Below are 20054 nucleotides of genomic sequence, written 5' to 3'. Positions count from 1 at the left end.
AACAAAGAATACAGTGGCGGTGTACGTCAAGCCTCCTGCGTTTGCTCGGTCCCTGCTGCCATATGTACAGAAGCTGTGCCGCCCCTCAACAACAAAAGCCCTGCCATGCGTCAGGATGCTGCGTCTTTTATTCCCCTGACACTGCCCCCCCTGCTCCATCAAACCTTGCAGGGGCTGACCTTTAACCTCTGGAAAGCAGCCAGACAAAGCAGGCAGACACTCCCTTTATGGTGGACTTGTTGAGCACTTGTTGGGTGGATGGATTACTGAAACAGTGATCTCCTCACTGCTGTACTCCAAAATATCACGTTGGCCTGATTATAGTACATTCTAGGCATCCAAAACATTTTTTTGGTTATATGTGCAGTGCAGATGAATATATGATCAATTTTCTGGAATGTCCATTGAGGAACTGTTCATGGGGAAATATATGCTAATTAAATGCTGACAGATCAAAGTACTTCATTACACTGATGCAAAAATCATGTCAAAATCCAATATTTACATGAAACAGTTACACTAACTCTCTCACTAAAATGTACATCATCTCACTACACATATTGTCACATTACCCACCTCTATTGTCAAGTGGTAACAAAATTGGTGCACTTTGTTTTTAAGACGTGCGTAGAGAACAAATAGACAGGATAGGGCACATATGAATGACCAACAGTATAATTAAGCTGTTTAATGATTCAGGGGAAGCATGAGATATTGAAACAGAGTGTTAGGATGTACTATCTTGTTCTTTTGGATTACACCAGAGATCTTTTGGTTCAATGCTATGGTGTTTTTTGAGGCAGTAATTTGTGGAAAGATGTGTGAAACTAAATATCTTGAATAAAGTAATATTTAATGAATTTTATCACCTCAAATCCAGTGGTGGAAAGTAACTGAGTACATGTACTCTGTACTCTGTAGGCTACTTGTACTTTACTTAAGTAATTCCATGTTCTGCTACTTAATGCTATTACTCCACTACATGTCTGACTGAAATACTGTACTTATTCTACTACATGTATTTGTTACATTTAGTTATTGTTACATAGATTCAGATTATTAATACAAAATCAACAAATAAAATATGAGATCATATTATTGGCCTTAAGGGGTGGCAGTAGCTCAGTCAGTAGGGAGTTGGGTTGGGAACCGGAGAGTTGTTGGTCGAAATCCCCATATGGACCAAAAGTTCACTTCCTGGGCACTGCCAAAGTCCTCTTGAGCAAGGCACCGAACCCCCAAGGTTCTGAGGTACTGAGCATGTGTAATTCAGGCCTGTGTGTAATGTGTATAATAACAACAGAGTGAAAACGTAATTTCCCCTTGCGGGATTAATAAAGTATACATCATTATTATTATTATTATTATTATTATTATTTAACATTGAAGTGATATACACTAATCTATTAATTCTATTCCAATAATATACATTCTTCTGAAATGGGTTATTAACTTATTAATAATGGGTTACAAAAGAAAAGTAGCCTACTTTTGGTACTTTATGATGCTAATACTATTGTACTTTTACTTAAGTAACATTTTGAATGCAGGATTTAGTATTTTTACACTGTGATACTGCTACTTTTACTGAAGTAAAAGGTCTGAGTAAGCCTACTTCTTCCACCAGTGATCACATCACACAGGTGGAGCTGCTAGCTCTGTGGTAATTTTCCACGAGAACGAGGACAGGTGTCAGTCTGGTTGGTAACAGTTGCTCAGGTGACTGAAGCCACATCCCCCTGGGGACAAACAGTCATCAGCTGGTGACGGGCGGGCCAGCCTACTTTCGCTGTGGAGCTCAAACCTTCAGCTTCACTCCATCCCCCCACCCACCCACAGAGACACAGGCGCCCACTGGATAACAGCAGCACTCAGGTGTCATGGACGGACAACTTATTCGCACATGTGCGCCAACATTTCACCGTGTTTCTGTCCCTTTGTGTCTTTAGACACACTATTTAACCAGGTGGTGTGTTTGAATTCACACTCGGTTATTATGGATCGACTGGATGAATGGAGCTTCAAGTCCAAGAAAATGGACCTGGAGGAGGATTTCTACTTCGACTACGGAGCGGAGGAAATGACAGGTTATCAAGACCCCAATGAACTTGTTGCTGCTTTGAAACAAAAGGAGGAAGAGGTTATTTTGGCAGCCCAGCTGGGAAACGCATTGCTCCTGGAAAACCGTCAGTTGAAAGAGAAAAGCGACAAACTTCATGAACAATACGCAGACAAACTGGAGGTAAGACTAATCCGCTTGAATTATACAGTAAATGTATCTAGTCATTGCCTATAATTAAATATGTGGTTTAAAAATATTTGACGACTTGGTTGCTGCTAGTATTTGAAGTGGGAGGGTGAGAAACTCAATAGTAACGCTTAGGCTACATGCTACATCTTTATAACTTTTATCAGAGGGCAGAGCAACTTCGGGAACAAAATGAATCCAGTAGGCCTATATCAAATATCTCGGAGTGCATCACAATTGGTAATTTTCATTAAAGAATGTGTCACAATGTATACAGACCATGGATCACAAGATTTTTTTTATCCGTGTAGGCTGCATATGGTAAATTAGCTATGAAAAATACGACCAGTTGGCAGTTTCTTTATTGTTATATATGTCCAAATGACAAGTTAAAATCCTCCACTTTTGATAATGAAATAAAATGCACATTGTGGTGAGAAACAATAGTAACCATACTATGATCTACAGCGGACTGTATTTCATTTAATATATTCCAAAATAGGCTACATTGTAACTCAATGCCAATTTATTAGATATCCATAGAAAATGTACCGTATACATGTAGCTGCCATTACCATACAGGCAGGAAAAAGTGTGATCAGGTCCATTCTGTGCTCTCACTGCACTCTCTTTCTTTTGTGTTGTTCCACTTACTACAAAAGTATTTCTAAAGAGACACTAACTCCTTATGAGACATCAGCAGTTAATAACTTGTACATCTAATACAAGGTGCAAGCTGCAGTGAGTGTGTCCCTCGGCAGCAAGGCCCTACAGATTCACTGTGAGCCCATCAACTCTCACACACTTTAAGCATCTTGAAATCAATCAGATATGATTTTCCATTTCTAAATGTCTTCAGAACAACACATCTAACAGCAGTACAGCGGGAGACAGCCGGTGAAATGAAGTTGTCTGAAAACTTTTACACATCTTTGTCTTTGTTGTGAAGCTGTTGCAGACTAAAGTCAGACTAAATAATGGTCTCATTGCTTTTCTCAGGTAGATGCCCTTCAGATGTTCAATCTTAAATCTTATCAGGTGTGACTACGACTTAAATCAGCACTTTACAAAGATAAAGTGACAAAGACTTATCTGTCTAGAAACTGACCTTGAGAGATACATTGATAAATAGTTATACACGTATGGAATATAAGGCTGTCTCTAACAAATATTTTCATAATTGCTAACCGGCTGATTTGTCGATAGATTGATTAATCATTTGGTCTATAAAATGTCAGATAATAGTGATAGATACCCAATTTCCTAAATTTCAAGATACTGTCAATAATGCTTTTTTTTTAGATAAAAAATATGTATATTTTTTACCATCACAAAAGACAAAAAAAGAGAATGATGGCAGTTTTGCCTGAAAAAATTATTCAATCAATTATTAAAGTATTAGATTTCTTTTCTGTGTACTAATAGTTCAGTTTTAATGGAATATATGAAAAAGATTTGACTGATATGATATACTGTAAATTAAATACTTTACCTTCTCAGTGCAATCTCAGACACAAATTCATTCAGATTCCAGCTGTCATACAGTACATTTCCCATGATCCTTCACAGCTCTGAATGAGCCCATTTTGTCACTAACATTTTTTATCAAAACAATACTTTATAGCATCATGTTGCCGAAGAGGATCATTTGTAAGCATCATAATTTCAAACCAATGCAATGTATAAACAGCCCATGTTTAATTAGATGTAAAATCTTTCCACCCCCTATGTAGGAGCTGGAGCAGGGCAGGCATGAGCTGCGGCTGAAGCTGGAGGGCAGCCAGTCCCAGTGGGAGAGCCAGGTGTTGGACCTGGAGAGGGATGTGAGGGAGCTGAGGGCCCAGGTGGAGCGGCTCACCCAGGCCCTCAGCGAGGCCGAGAGGGAGAAGAGTCGAGCCCAGGTGGAGCACAGTGAGCACACACAGCAACTCAGGGAGCAGCTCAACACAGTGAGTGTTAGTGTGGGCAATTCATGTTATTCTGTGTGAACTAAAAGAAACTTTCTGCGACAGGTAACTTGAGTCTCTGAAACATACACCTGAGCTATGGATCCAAAGCTTCTGGCCTTCTGAGTCAAAATATTTATAAGACGGGCTGTCACCCAATCCTCACACTGAAACTCAATGTTCTCTGCAAACCACTCAGGTATCAGTCTGACTCAGTCTAATCTGCTCTTCAGCCACGCCAAACTCTCATACGGTTCTAAGAGCAATGTTGACAAAATGCTCATCAATCAGTCCGTAGTTATGAAACAAAGTGTTGTTGGCTTCAGGCAAATGATCTGTGCCATTGTTGAGCAGAGTGGAAACAATATGCAAACAAGACTGGGAGTGAAAGTTAATACCATGATGGGATTTCAGATCTAGGACAGAGGGAGGAAAGCATAGATAAGTTTTGGAAGGTGCTGGTTCGTTAATTAGATAAGTCACTTTTTGAGAAAACATGCTCTTCTTCCAGCTTCTCAAATGTGAGATGATATGCCTTCACTGCTTTTCTTTTTTTTTTTTTTTTATATCGTAAACTGAATATCTTTGAGTTTTGGACTATTTGTTGAACAAAACAAGATACTTGAAGACTTCACCCTTAGCTTTAGAAAATTGTGACAGGCATGTTTCACCATTTTCAGACATTGTATATTAGTCAATTGATCGAGGAAACACATTTTAGATTAATCGACTATGAAAATAATTTGTTGCCGCCCTACATGAGAACATTAGAATCTGTTTAACCAGATTATTTAGTAACATGAAGTTAACTTTTCACAAAGTGCTTAGATACTTATATTACGTAATGGGAAAAAAAATAACCAGCAACATACAGCTGATTCAAATCATTATCAGCTTATGTGTTCAAGTCAAACATTTATGATCGTCAGTGTTTGATCTTGAGGAACCAACCGGTGACATATTTTACTGCCTCTTATGAGTTCACATGGAGGAGCTGATTGGATCACACAGTTGGACAACCTTGAGTATTTTTCCAACCTGAGAAAGTAGTGAATGTTTTGCTAAACATTACAGTCGTGACGTTTTCCAATTACACATGGCCGATTACTAAGTAGAGCAGTTTATTGTGTTGTTTTAAGATGAGCCGAAAAACCTGAGCTGGCAAAGTTAAAAATGAATCCAAACAACAGTGTAAAACCCTCCCATAAGTCAAGGTCCGCAGAATAAGGAACTGTGAATGTCTTCCCCCCATCTCTGCGGCCCGGCTGAAGCACTTATTAAGGGAAAACCGACTCCCTAGAAGTTCAGGAAAAAGTCAATTTAGATAAAAGCTGCCATCACTGTTTGGGCTGTTCAGAGAGAAGGAAGTGGAGAAAATGTTTTATGTGGCATCAGACATGGGTAACTCTGGACTCTGTGTGGTTGTAAAAAGCCAGAAGATAGAGCGAATGTGTGTCTGACGTGTCTTTACTAGACGAGGTGAAGGCTGCTTCTGCTGTGGTGAGTTGTGTCTGTGTTTCTGTGATTTATGTGTGTTTGAACAGGCGCTCCCACAGTTACGACTGGAACAGGAGATTTCGTTCTGTGTGTCCCGATAGAGCCTCATTTGGGCCAATTAATCGATTGATTGTTTGCTTTGTTAAATGGCGGAAAATAGTGTAAAAATGCAAAAGATGACGTCATTCAGATATCTTGATTTATCTAACGGCACAAACCTCAAAGATTTTTAGATAAGACAATATTTAGATCTTTAGGTCATTTCTGTGTACATACTATGTCTCCTTATGGATTGTGAGTCTACATATTCTGAAGCTGTGGAAGGTTTTAGAGCGCTTGAAACACTATATCCTAATTGTGAGAGTGTAACCAGAGCATGCCAGGAATCTGGAGGAGGGCGTGTGTGTATCGCAACACCGAAACCTGAGAGAGAAAGAATTCATCATGTTTACCAGCAACCGCAAAGCTCTGATGAGAGAGGAAAGGTTCTCCATCCTGGAGCATTTGAGGATACGGCCACATTTAAAAACAATGTTGCCGTGTGCCAGATTGTCACAAGGTTCAGTGCTGACTGTTTAGACAGTAGCTGAGGAAAGTAGGCGTTAAAATATCAGGGACTGTTGAGTGATATCAGGGTGTTTTTTCTTCTGATTACATTACAAATGTTATCGTTCCTGCGACTGACACACAATATGAGAACACTGAAGTCAAGCATAAGTTTGTCTTGTGTCTTATGCATGTCCTTGTTAATTTATCACTTATCTCTGTGAATGTTTAGCAAGGAATTCTATCAAATGAGGAGCCAGTAAGTTATGCCATAATTTACTCTGAAGGAATGAGGAATGAGATTTTAGACATTTTTCTGGTTTAGTTTGACTCTTGTGCAAGAAAATGTTCCACAGCTTAACATTATCAGTGTATTAGAAATTGGAATATAAACACATCTACTGGATAAGAAATGCCAGACTGGAAAGGGAGTATGATTATTGAATGATAAGCTGGAAATGTTGATAATATTTAGTTTGTTTCTTGGGCAAATACATCAATAATATATCCCTGAAGGTAAGTTCAGGACATTGGTTTGGACTGGTGTCAAGTTAAATTAAGTTTAACCATTCGTCATCATTTGTGTTTACACCAGCAATTCTGACTCAATATGCTGCCAGTTTATTAGGTACACTTTGCTAAAACAGTCTGATACAACAATCCTGCAATAAAATAAAATCCTACATTCATAACTGTTATTGCGTTCATCTTTTGTCTAAACAGTTTTTGAGGGAACTTTTATGGTCGGTTTAGGAGCTTTAGTGTGTAGTGATGTTGAATTGTATTGTGTTATACGGACAAGTGTTTCTACTTTGTAGAGCTGAAATGATTATCAAAGGAGTTTCCCATTATGTTCCTGTTGACTGACAGATTCATTAATTGACTAATCGATTAATCGTTAAAGTCATTTCTCGCGCAAAAATACCAAAGTTTGCTTCTGTCAGCTTCTCAAATGTGAGGATTTAATGATCAATATGTTTGAGGTTGGGACATTTTGTCAGACAAAATAAGCAATTTGTTTTTACAGTCTTTTAAGGCTGCAACTATTTGAGTAATCTGCCACAATATTTTCTTGGTTAATCATTCTTCCAATAAAATGTCAGGAAATAGTGAAAAATGCCAACAACCCCGCAGTTGACGCCTTCACATATCTTGTCTTGTCAAGTACAAATCCCAAAGATATTGAGTTTACTATCATGTATCACACAAAAGCTTCAAGTCCTCACATTTGAGAAGCTGCAACCAGTAAATGTATCAGCCAGAAAATGAATATCCGATCATCAAAATAGTTGTTGATCAGTTTTTTTTGTTTTTTTTGTCGATCAATTAATTGACTAAATGTTGCAGTTCTGGCAGATTAATTGATAATGAAAATAATTATTAGTTGCAGGCTAAATATTTGGTAACAATAAGGGTAAACTGGGTGTAAATAAAATATTCGATCTTTTCTGTGTCTGGTTAACAGACGAAAAACACATTATATTTCCACCTCCTGCTTTCCACCCAGTGTTACATGATCACCTTCCCTGGCTGTGGATCACAGTGTGTTATTGGACGACTGTAAAAAATTCCCCCTGCTGTGAGATTTCCGTTATTGCAAAAGGAGATGCCTGAATTGAGGCGAGCCCCGTGACCTTTGCTCCCTCTACCAGCATCACGCAGCTCACGGACAAAAAAGTGAAAGACAATATACATTGGGGAGAGATATAAATCTTTCATTTACTCCTTTGATGTCGCCCCTCATACCCCATCATCCCAGGGGAAAGCCATCTTTTCTGTGTGCTCCCTGAGGGGCTCGGCTGTAGCTGGGGTGGTCAGCTGTTAGATATCTCAGCGTTTGTCTCGGTGAAGGCTGGAGGCTTGGGGGGCCATGTGAGAGGATATCATCTTTGTGTCCTCTACCAAATGGAGCGTCCTCCTTCCACTCCTGTTTTGGTGATTCTCAGTGGGTCGCTGCCTCTATTGTGGGGAAGGGGCCCTGTGTTGATGAGATGAGGCAGCGGGAACGACAACTCACGGGCCCCCCCTTGTCCTCCTCATAGTGTGTCTGCATCCATGTTTTGTTTTTGTCCATCAGTGCCGGCTTTACTCTTGTCACACACACACTTCCCACTAATTATAGCCCTCAAGCCTGCCTCACTTCCTCTGTACACCCTTACAAACACGTACACACAAGCTGTTCCCCCTCCGCTTCCCCCTCATGATGTCAAGTTTACCCTCCACCACTGTTGTCTAATGTGGCATGATGATGTCACAGACAAGACCAAGATGCCCTCTGCTCCATCTGCCGCAGAGGCCGGCCTTTCATCTTGTATTATGTGGTGGTGATGGGACCTGACAGGGGCCCGCCAAACTGCAGAGTAAGGGGAACTTAGGGTCCCAGACCAGGACGGGGGGGTGGCAGTTGGTCTTAACCACGACTTCAGATCTGGCACAGCAGCATTATAAAGATCCCTGTGTTTATTTATTTTTTCAATGTTTCAAAATGTTCTGTTTGAGAGATAAGAGTTGAGAAAGCAGCTGATTTTGAGATAAACAAAATTATGATTTAACAATTAACATGACATGTGCTTTGTCATTGGCTAATCATTTCTGTTCTTTTGATGGGTGAGTCATGATCACAGGAGTCATGTTGCTTTTTGTCTGGGTTTCCAGCCTTATTGGTTTGTGACCTCTTAAAGGAAGGTGGGGATTTTTTAAGATGATCTTTTTGGCATATCTTCTTTTATTGGAAAGTTGGACAGGAAACATTTGCAAAACATCTTTTTTATTTTCTAATTTTAAATCCTACATGGTTTATATGCATGTTTGGTAGTTAGCTGGCACATTGCCTCATTTCTTGCCCTGTCGATCAGTTGATCAGCATGAAACCATCAGCAGGATTGTGCATCTTGTTGCTGCGTGTTCTCGAATGTGTTATGCAAGCAGAACAGGGACCAAGTATTGCTCCACAGTGCTAATAGTGGATAAATACTCCATAAGGTACCTTTTTTATTTTTATTTTTTTAGCCAATTTACATGTGACCCTATAGTTTTATATGAAAGGTTTTTAGAGACCTAAAGATCTTTTATTTCAAGTAAAAATTAAAGAAAACTAAAAACATAAATAAACATGGTCTTCCTTACCCCTTTCATCATCTTGTGACCTCTCAGATTTGATCTTTAGACCCCACTGGGGGTTACTGGGCTCCCAAGATGGGAATATTGTCACCATGAGCATTTTTTTTCCGAAGGCAGTAAAGAAAACCATTTCCATGTTCCTTGTGCTGCATGGCCTGCAGCAAAAACCGATTCCAAACACATGTTCAGTTTTAGTCACCTAACCCCCACCTTTCTGTCTTGTATCATATTGTGCTTATTCTCATCTGCGTCTAGATTACAGGATTTAGAACCCTCTTGCTCTATATTTGGTTATTTTAACATTTAAGATTATGGCCTCAATTCTCTCAAAGCTCATCCCTCAGGCAAGCTTTGTTTTGGAGTTTCAAGTTGACATATCAGACATAACAGCCTGATCCCAATGATTCCACTTGTTTTGGTCATAGTTTGATTTCTGGCATGGTGAACTTTTTCTGTGCTTAAATCTCTCCTTGTGTCTAAAAGTAACCAAAACGGCACAAAGAAGGCTGTCCTGCAAATTCAATAGCCACAAATCTCTTTCCTTTCTTTCATTTGTGAATCTCATGTGTCTTGTGTTTTCTCTCTGGTGTGCAGGCGATGGAGACGGAGAGAGCCATGTCCGGTGAGCTGCAGGCTCTAAAACAGGAGCTCCAACAAAAAGGAAGCCACAACCGGCCGCAGGACGAGGAGCTGATCAGTGCCATGAGGGAGCAGGTAGCTACCAGCACCATGTACCTCCTAAATGTTGCAACCAAAACTGATTGTAAATGTAAAAAAGAAGGTCATGTAAAATGCTCTAGTCTTGAGAGCATCATGTACTCACACGGTCAGGATGACCAGAACACACTGCACCAGCGTGTCTGTGTGTGTTTTCATATTCATTTTCCTGTCAAAAGTGTTGTTGTGTTGCCAGCTGCTGGTTCATCTTGCCTTACCTTGTTTCATTCACTTTGGTTTATTGTCATTTACAATGGGGGAAATATTGGCTGAGCGTTTTCCAATACTTAAAGTACTTGATGCAACACAAGTAAATGTTATAGTAAAAAATATTAACGTGAATGGGTAAAAGTAAAAATCTGAGCACATAAAGGTAGCCAACAGAAATAAATAATGACAAACCACTTAACAAAAAAGGGTTCAAAGGGGAAAAAAACTAAATAAATACTACAAAAATGGGGCAATTTCACAATTAATTTGTAGTTTTTAGTCCTAAAGTTTCTGTCTTTATATACATAAAAAAAAAAGAAGTGATCAAACCTCACAGATCTTCTCTTGATAATTATTAGTCTTTTTGATTGGAAATTTAAATGTTGGCTTTAGCTGCCTCTTCCAATGATGGAGAACAGTCCTTCAAAAACCTGCCAATGCAAGTCCAACTTCTTTTTCTGGTAGTAGAAGAGACTCTGGAAATGGTTTATGCAACCACTCTTTTCAAAAATGTTCAATACATTTAGTTATTCGTTTCCAAAATAGTAGGAGTTACAGTTTTCCATTCTGAGAAGAAACTACTTTTTTTTCATATGATCATATGCTTGTGTGTGTTTTTCAGGTGCTGCGTATCACCCAAAAGGAGCAGTTGCTGGAAGAGCGTCTGGAGAGTGTGTGTACAGAAAACAATGAGCTGAGGGCGAGTTTGGCCTCCTTACACACACGCCTGGCTCTACATGACCAACTCAACCAGCAGCACAGCCAGCAGGTACATATGTAAACACACACACACAGGCAGGCACACACGCAGAGCTGAGGCAACACAAAACAGCTTAGTGTGGTCGGTGTATGAATGAAAGAGCCTTTCGTATAACAAAGGGATTGTCTGCTCCCTGCCCAGCGGACTGGTTTTCGGTGGGATTGTGGAGAGCATTGCTAAACAATCGCCTCATCACCGTCATTGTAACTTTCCCTCGCAAATCTGGATTCCACTTGTGTTCGTTTAGTTTCATGTTGGGCTGCAGGCTAGAATCTGGCATGTCAGGATTTCTCACACACTGAACGTTAGTAGAAACAAGTCTCTCATGATGGCTTTTTGAAAGGCACACATGGCCTTTGGTTATAGCACTTTTGTGTTATATCCATCTCTCTCTCTGTTTATCATCAACATGATCTGAGGATTCATAATGTTGTCTTATCTTCAGCTCTATCATTTGCTGTACTTGTTGCTAACCTGAAATTCACATGCCTGCGGGTTTTGTCTCTACATGTGATTTCACACATTGCTTAATGAGCCTCCCTGTGCTTATAGCTAGCAGAGGCGTGGCAGGAGGTGGAGGCGGCGAGGGGTCGCTCACAGCAGCTGCAGGTCCAGGTGGAGGAGCTTCAGGAGGAGGTGTCCCTGCAGGAAGGCAGGAGCCACGGAGACGCCTCCCTGCTGTCCGAGCTGGAGATCAGCCTGGAGACAGCAGGGCTGGGAGTCCGTAAAGAAGAGGTACGAAAGCAGATTACTCCTTTTTTTTCGGGCTGTTATGGATTTTTATTGGATAGTACAGATGGACAGGAAAGTGGGAGACACGCAGCAAATGGCCGTGGGTTCGGAATCAAATCTGGGCCGCTGCCAGATTACCCTTTAACACGGTCAGACTACAGTGTTTTAAAACCATCAAGCTAGAACAGGAGAAAGATTTGGCTGAATTCTCTTGTCAGTGAAATTAAGGAGGGAACAAAATAGATAGATATATGCTCTATATTAGATATTCTATATTTGTCTCATAGTCAACAAAAGATCCAAACCGATAATTGTTCTTAATAACAGAATTGTCTGTGTAGCCAAAGTCTGATGAAGCTTATTCAAATACATTTGTATGCTTGCAAACTCTCACTAACCAAAACATGGGTTGTGAGTAATTGTGTTTGGAGATAGGGGACAAAGAAAAGAGTATTCAATGGTTGTAGCTGGGAAGCTTAAATTGTAGTAATGAGCTCCTGAATCCAAAATCATCCTCATTTGAGAAGGGGAACTCCACACCCATTTCACATATCAAAGTAGATTTACAGTCTTGGGAAATGCAACTGTTTACCAATTGATTTTCCAGGAAATGTATGACATACATATCAACATGATATACAATTATACTTTATATACAGTGATACATACATTTATGCATACCACACTCTCAGCAAGTATAGTTTCAAATTATGACTCTTACAACACAGTTACAGTGAAAGTAATTGTTTAAAACGAAAGTAAGAGCGTCCCCTAAATACTCAGTGTATCTAAATAATGCACCCAGCTTTCTCTACGAGGCAGAGAGGCTGTAAATTGGGACTGACTACACTGACTTTATCTCCATACTGTGGTTGGCAATTGTTAGTTTGGGGCTCTTTCTATTGAAGTAATGGCCACAATGATTCATGTATGTTTGAAAGGAAATAGTTTTCCTTTGATGACTGGAAACACGAATATTAAACAAAGTATTTCCTGAAAGATGTGTACTGTAAGATAATAGTATAATGGCACCAGAGAAACATCCTCTATAAGTTGAATTTTAGAAAACATGTAGAAATGTTGCATGTTGACAGAAAATGTTGTGCTGACTTGTATTTGACGCAAGGAGATGCAAAGTTCCTGATTTTCAAAGGGAAGATGCCACAAACAAATATTACATAACACTAACTTTAATTATGTCTGGGAGGGGGAAAAAAACTGACAGTGAAGTAGTTCTCACTCTCTGTGTGTCTGTGTTTGGTTCCAGCAGGAAAATGTGATGTATAACACACTCATGAGTCATTCACTACATTTCCTGTTTGTCAAAGCCACATTGTAGAAGAGTTTCCTTGTTTTTACAGCTTTCGGTGCATGTTTACACCTGTGTCTGTAAACTTCTCATAGAATATCATATGATTATTCCTTCTGCTGTAAGAACATTAACCTCAAGATATCTTTGTTGAAGTATCATGAGATCACTATCATCACGTAATATATTTGACTCAAGGAAGTTAAATAAAGTGATGAGGTAATGCTTTATAGACTAAATAGAAATTAGTTTGAACCTGTTTTTGAAAAATGATCTCTTTTTTAATGTCAAGTTAATACATGGGCACTGTAGTTTAGGCCTTGCATACGCTGTCCTGTCCAGTAGCACCCTCCAAGCTATAACAATTGTGTTGTGAGAGTAACTCAACACCTCAAACTACCCAGTTTTGGCCATGAAAAAACAGAAAGTTATTAGGTATCCTTTGACCCTTTTTAAAGTCATAATTAACATAAATCAACATGCCTCCTTTCCGGTTCCACTTAGATAACGCAAGAAATGGGATCCATCCTTCAGTTACTGCTCCCACTGACTCAGGAACTAAACAGCTCAGAGAGGTCAGAGGTCGTGGATAAACAGGAGGACCTGCAGGCCATGCTGCATCGGCTGAAGGGAGTGGCCCAAACCCTGGCGCAGGCATCCAGCCCTCAGGTGAGCAACAGAATGAGCAAGTAGAGCAGAAGAGGAAATGCAAAACAAAAGGCTGACCTTGTTGTTTGAAAATCAAAGAAGGACAGGAATATAATGCTGTGGCTTTTATGTCCTCTAAATTTTTGAACCATATATCAGTATATCATATGTGGAGTATATGTGCAAAACTCCCAACTCTGAAGTCTATATGTGCTGTTTGTGCCATGTTTGCTGAGGTTGATGAATAAGTCTGCTAGATAGATAAAGGCAGAGAAAACAGGTGCATATTTGTGGGACAGTGCAACACTGAAAGTGAAATAACTTTCTTTATCTTATTAAAGGGCAAATCATTTAGCCTCTTCACATACAACATTCATCAATTAAATCACAGCATATCTGCCCCATGTTGGCTGTTAGAGGCACCATAGTGTCGTCACACTGAACCATGCTGAGGAAGTGTGTGTCCTTATTTATGCAAATGATGCCAATGAACTGTTGCAATTGATTGCACATATGCTTCGCTGAGCCTCTGTTTGACACAAGCATATACGATCGTCCAGTTGCGTGTCATGGTATTCATACCCGTAGCAGGTGTTCATCACCGTAACTAAATATTCCTTCCCATTCCCTCCTTCCCTCGGAGCACCGTGAAAATAGGCCAACACCACAGAAGCTTCTTTTTGGTTTGAATCCCTGTAAAATGCACGGCCGACACCTGATCTCTTTATTAATGTCTCTGTCCCAGGAGCTGAATCGAGCTTTTGTCGACAGGACGGGCGATCAGTGTGGGAATCCAAGCGCAGCACAGGAGCTGAGAGATCAGGTAACCTAGTGATGAACAAACAGTCTGTCAGGGAGCAGCAGCGCACATAGAGGCCCATTCTCTTTGGATTTGGTTGTGTCATTACTGACCTTGCTAGTGTCATAGACAGATTCAGTGACCTTTTTATAACATTTTTACTGGAGGTATATTTTCAAATTTGATTCTTTTCTGCCTCAAAATGACTGCTTGTTACCAGCTTTAACTGACATACATTAAATGATATATTGCACGATGTAAAGAGTTTTTGTTTTGTTTTAAACACATGCACATCTTTCTTTTCCAAAACACTGAAAAAAAAAGTAAAAAATTAAGTGAAAGTTGAAAGTAATACAATACTTTCAATGTATAAACAGATATATACGATCCCCTTGCAGAACGTCCAGCTGCAGCTGGAAAACGCTCAACTGAAGCAGAAGCTGCAGGGTGTGCAGGAACAGGCTGAAGTGGTCCAGCAGGCCATCAGAGACCGGGATGAAGCCATAGCCAAGTGAGAAGCTCATTTTTTTTTCATCAAAATTCTCAGTGCAATTTATAATAAATCAAATGAACCTTGATGCCTTTGATATAATTTGTTTGTTTTACAAGAACATATTTTGTTTGCCCTAAAAATTCTGCTAATTTTGGGTTGAATATTCAGAAGAAAATCAATGAAATACTGTAAGGCGAATGCATGTGTTGCAAAACAACAAAAAGAGAAGTGTAATTAATTGGTTTCTTGAAGAAAGCTACACTTGCAGCCATACTGTAGTTATGAGTTTGAATTCATTCTTGTACAGTATGTGACTGAAGAGGTTTCATTATATCTTGGTAGGAAAAACCTGATGGAGGCCGAGTTGGTGAGAAGTAAAAATGACATGATGTCTCTCAACAACCAGTTATTAGAAGCCATCCAACGTAAACTGGAGTTGTCACAGGAACTGGAGGCCTGGCAGGTGAGATCCCTTTCTCTGTGGAGCTTTTTGTCCATCCCATCCAGTCTACTGTATCCTTAAACACCTTAAACCATCTCTGGTGCTGTCTCTTTGTCACAACTACCTTGGAATCTGTAAGCACATCTCCTGCCTAATGAAAACCACGAATATGAACAGGAATACATTTAATTTACACCCTTAAGCTCTGCATCATAACTTTTGAAAAATCACCTTTGCAGTTTTAGTGATGATTTGACAAGACAGGAAATGGATGTATCTCAGTTTGGTGTCCTCAGTGGGAGGTCAGGGACAGCCCCAGCCATACCTCTCTCCGCTCAGTCAGTTTGGAGGAAGATAAACAGCAGGTGTTTCTGTCAACGAGTCCTTCTGCTGCTGAGTCACTATGCCTAGCAGAGCCATCTGTCTGAGGGTCTGGTCTCTAGCATGCTGGTGAAGATAATGCAGATAATGTCGGTTAGCTGAAAGATGAAAGTATTCTTAATAATAACTGAAAATATCCTGTTTGATTTCTAAAAAAAAAATAGAAATGATGAATAAATCCTAAACAGTTTTTTTCAAATACAAATAACTTGTATGTGCAGATACTGACTGGCATCAACTGGTCTACAAATGCAAGTCCCTAATTAAAAAAATCTATTAAATATACACACATTTATCAGATACACAGAATAGCAGAATAGTTAATAGTAACAGCGAAAACATTTAAGTGTAGATTGTGAAGGCAGTGCAATCAGGTATCATACACTCATAGTAGGCAGAGGACACTATCATACAGTAGTGTGGTATTGTTTTAGTCTTGTGATTACATTTTAAGCCGTCCATGGTTTGAAGCAGAATATGTGCTACGTTTATTAAGCTTTGTGACCATTCCCTGAAATTAATGTTGCATTTCATTCTTGTTAAAAAAAAAAAAAAAAAAGAAGAAAAACCTAGGGAACACAACCTCCTCAGCACCTGGAGGATGAGGCTGTTGATTTTCTAAATTTCTCTTGTTAACAAATCAATACTCTCTATCTCGGAGTATTTACTGCAGCGGCATAAACTACAGTACCCATGTTCTTTGTAATGAAGGAACATGTCACCCAGTGCAACTGTGTGCCTCATTGATGTGTTTTTAATAGTTTTAGGACAACAATGTCACTCTACAGGACAGTCGAACAAGCTACAGTTTTTCAGGGTTTGGCTACAGACAACACTTGTTAGTTTGATCAATTCATCGTTGGTTTTGGTCTTTTCATGGGATTTGTTGTCAGACTTCTCCTTTTTCGTTTTATTTATAATTAATACTTGTCAAGAGAAATGCATACAACACCACTGAGCAGAACCAAAACAAAGTTACTGCAACAATTACGGCACATTCTGCACAACGCAGCAGTGTTTAAATCTGATACAGTCAGATGACTATACTGTGTAAAGTGAGTTTGCATGATATGAGGGCATGTGTTGACGGTGTTGAGTCCCTGCTCCTCCGACTTCCTACTCATTTCCTCTTCTTCCTCACCTCTCCTCAGGACGACATCCAGATCATCATCAATCAGCAGCTCCGGTCCCAGCAGCAGTCTGAGCATCTTCAGAAAAAGTCCACCTCCAATGGCATGTCCTTTTTCCGCAGGACCAGCAGGACGGCCTCCACCTCGACACGCCAGCCCTCCTCCTTCTCCTCCTCTTCCTCCACCTGGAATTCAGACGCTGATCAGGGCAAAACCCAATCCCCCTGGAGGGACTGGTTAAGACGAGGGAAAGGGGCGAATAATGGACAGTGAGTGCTATACCTTCCCCCTGAGTGCTGAGGAGAGGAGGTACCAGGAGGACAGGTCAGAAGGAAGTCACAAGTGCAGCTTCCCGTACGTCATGTATGGTGAAAAGCAGCCATAAAGATACTTTTTATTCAATGACGAACAGCCAAGCCACTATGAACAAAGACTTGTAAATAGGCCCTAACTTCTACACATTTCACTCAGAGGCTGAGCCTTCCTAAAATCTAAACTGTGACAACCTGGAACACTATTAGGTTTGCTTGAGACTGTAAATATCGTGCCTTATTTTGTAATATTGTGACTGTCTATGTCTGAGACTTTAATATGGTATACATGGTAGGTGTAGATCAGTAGAGAGTATTTGTTCCGATTTATTTATCATATGTCACAGATCAAAGAGAGAGACCCACGGTCAGAAAAGTTAATGATCAAACAACTTGTTATCGATCTGAATTGTGTCTTTACAAACCAAGTTTGATGTGAGAAGTTACATTTTTTACTGTCAGCTTTGCTCAAAAGCTAAATATGTAAAAATGTTAATTGTATAAGAAACACTATGTTTTTACTTTATGTACACTGAGATGGCTATTATTTTTTTATAATTCCATTTTCGATCTCTGAATGATGACTTGGTGTGGTATGAGTCTGTGTATAGCATACACATGTATGTGCATGTTCTGTAACTCAGTGTTTAATAAAAGCTGCTGAGTACAACCTGTGTTGTTTAATAAGCTGTCTGACTGGCCATATCTGGAATGATTACTGGATCCTTTCATAAAGCATCAGATAATCCTTTCAGGTTTTGTGTTTTTAAGTGTTTGTGTTCCGAATGTTATTATGATGAACTAAATGAAGGGAGAATCGGGCAGCTGACAACGCATCTGGACAAGATAACTGCTCCACCAATATTAATAATAAGAAAACATTTAAAGCTGTGTAACAAGAAACATTTAAAGCTGTTATGTTAGAAAACTACTTAGGTCAGAGCAACATTTACTCAAGGTGACTTAGATCTAGAGTAGTAGTTGTTTTACCTGTCTTTCTAGCCTCGTCCTACTTTGTATTATCAGAGAATTTGATCAGGAAAACACAATATAACAGAGAACTAAAGAAATGTCTTCAATTTAGATAGTTATAACTAGCTTTCTACAGCATCAAAATGTATATCCAAATGCAGCACTGGCCCAGGAATGACCATATACTGAGAATGTTAACAAATACACCAATTGAAAGTGTCTGCATTGTTCGAAGTCATTAGTACAAATACTGGAGATGCACAACAAAGCCTTTAGAAAATATTCAATCTCCTTTTCAGAAATTTCATGGTGTTGCTGCCATTCAAATTTGTCCTCAGCCTACACAGTCGATACACATGTAATCAGAGCTAACTTGATTTTTATAGTTTTTATTGAAAAGTAATTGCAGACATATCATTTACAGGGTTAGAGTTCCATTTTACTGCCTTACAGCATAACATCGTTATATCCACAGAGATTAAAAAGGTTAAAAATCAATAGCAGTGATGACATTTCTGCCTTGCAAAATTCACATTCTCTGTTTTTTTGGGAAAGCCTAACATTCATTTGAATTCCTTTGACACTATTAATTTCAAGACTTTTTCCACACAGACTAATCTCCTCTGTGCTTTTTAAATTATCAGATCAAACCAATCAAATCAGATGATAAAAGATGACATTATCACTGGTTGTCTGTTTAATCTATTTAACTACCTTATTCATTTATTGGGAAATGGTGACTATGTGTGAGTTTGGTAGCAGTATGGAAAACGTTGAAGGACCAGACAGACAGACAGATTTTTTTAATTTTTTTAAATTACCGTATATGAAGTGCATGAGGACATTGTACTCCATATTCCAAAGCAAATACATTGGAGACACTGGCACCGTCATGTTTTAGTAAAAGGATTAGACAAAAATGATTAAAGGGAGCTTATGTTAAAAGTTTAATTACAAAAGACAATTCAACTAAAGAATGTAACTGAGGTCAAGCATCAGAACTGCAGACACATCTGCAAAACTCAAGACAGCTTGAGCCGGTTTATTCAGAGTGACAGTCAGAGATGCAGTCTGCTGCTGCCCTCTGTTGATGGTCAGCACACATCAGAGAAAAATCACAGAACAGATGAAGCCTCACACAGCCAGTGCAGTCTCACATTAGAGGAAAAAAAGATAAGTCAAAGTGTTTTTATTATTTTGTTAAAATAATTTTAACTAAATTTAGTTGACATATATTGCTTATGCTGTGCATAATGTCAAGTCTGTATCTCACAAATATTAATCAAATATTAATTTAAAGAGAAGAATTATTTCCACACATATTTACTGCGAATCTAGTTGAAATGTGAGAAATATTAGATTCATCTTTACAGCTCTTGTTTAGAGTTGCATAAGTTCACTGTCTATAATACAGGCACATAGAGAAGTTGTTTTCCATAATGTTTTCATGTTTTTTTAAATGTATTTATTGACAAATAACATGGTAAACATAAAACATAAAAAACAGAAAATGCCAGGGGATCAGAACATAGATTCAGTTCATAAAAATGTTATATAGGATACATAAATTCAGGGGTTTCTTAGCTTTCTTGTTTTTAAAATATAGGATTGATGTAATGTAAACTTTGATTTCATTTCCAAAAATTTAAAAGGATGGTTTGTGATTGGAACATTTAGATTTATGAATTTGAGATTGAGTAATAAGCTCAAATTTAAGATGTAGCATTGCATTGCTTTGGTAGCAGAGTAATATAAAAGCCAAACATTATTCACAGGAGGGGGAAAATTCAGAG

The 20054-nt window shown here is 39.1% G+C and overlaps 1 protein-coding gene across 2 annotated transcripts; it reads left to right on the top strand.

Moving 5' to 3' along the window:
- Positions 1 to 1806: 1806 nt before the first annotated feature.
- Positions 1807 to 17959, top strand: si:ch211-235m3.5 (BICD family-like cargo adapter 1). Of its 2 annotated transcripts, none has more exons than XM_028574468.1 (10): positions 1807 to 2242; positions 3982 to 4197; positions 9952 to 10071; positions 10907 to 11053; positions 11597 to 11779; positions 13590 to 13754; positions 14479 to 14556; positions 14931 to 15043; positions 15368 to 15488; positions 17000 to 17959. In XM_028574468.1, exons 1-10 carry the CDS (start codon positions 1904 to 1906, stop codon positions 17249 to 17251), a joined length of 1734 nt encoding a protein of 577 aa, XP_028430269.1. In that variant the 5' UTR covers positions 1807 to 1903; the 3' UTR covers positions 17252 to 17959. The 2 variants fall into 2 exon arrangements, with proteins under 2 accessions (XP_028430269.1, XP_028430268.1); XM_028574467.1 differs by having other exon boundaries at positions 14910 to 15043.
- The last annotated feature ends 2095 nt before the right edge of the window (positions 17960 to 20054 follow it).

Source organism: Perca flavescens, chromosome 3 (assembly GCF_004354835.1).
Source record: "Perca flavescens isolate YP-PL-M2 chromosome 3, PFLA_1.0, whole genome shotgun sequence".
NCBI lineage: Eukaryota > Metazoa > Chordata > Actinopteri > Perciformes > Percidae > Perca > Perca flavescens.
This window is presented reverse-complemented; position numbering and strand designations above follow the sequence as displayed.

Excerpts from the sequence above, each read along its gene's own strand:
- si:ch211-235m3.5 (XM_028574467.1), top strand. The coding sequence starts at position 1,904 with ATGTGCGCCAACATTTCACCGTGTTTCTGTCCCTTTGTGTCTTTAGAC. Across the intron at positions 13,755-14,478 it reads CGCAGGCATCCAGCCCTCAG|GAGCTGAATCGAGCTTTTGT; the intron begins GTGAGCAACAGA and ends TCTCTGTCCCAG. Across the intron at positions 15,044-15,367 it reads CGGGATGAAGCCATAGCCAA|GAAAAACCTGATGGAGGCCG; the intron begins GTGAGAAGCTCA and ends ATATCTTGGTAG.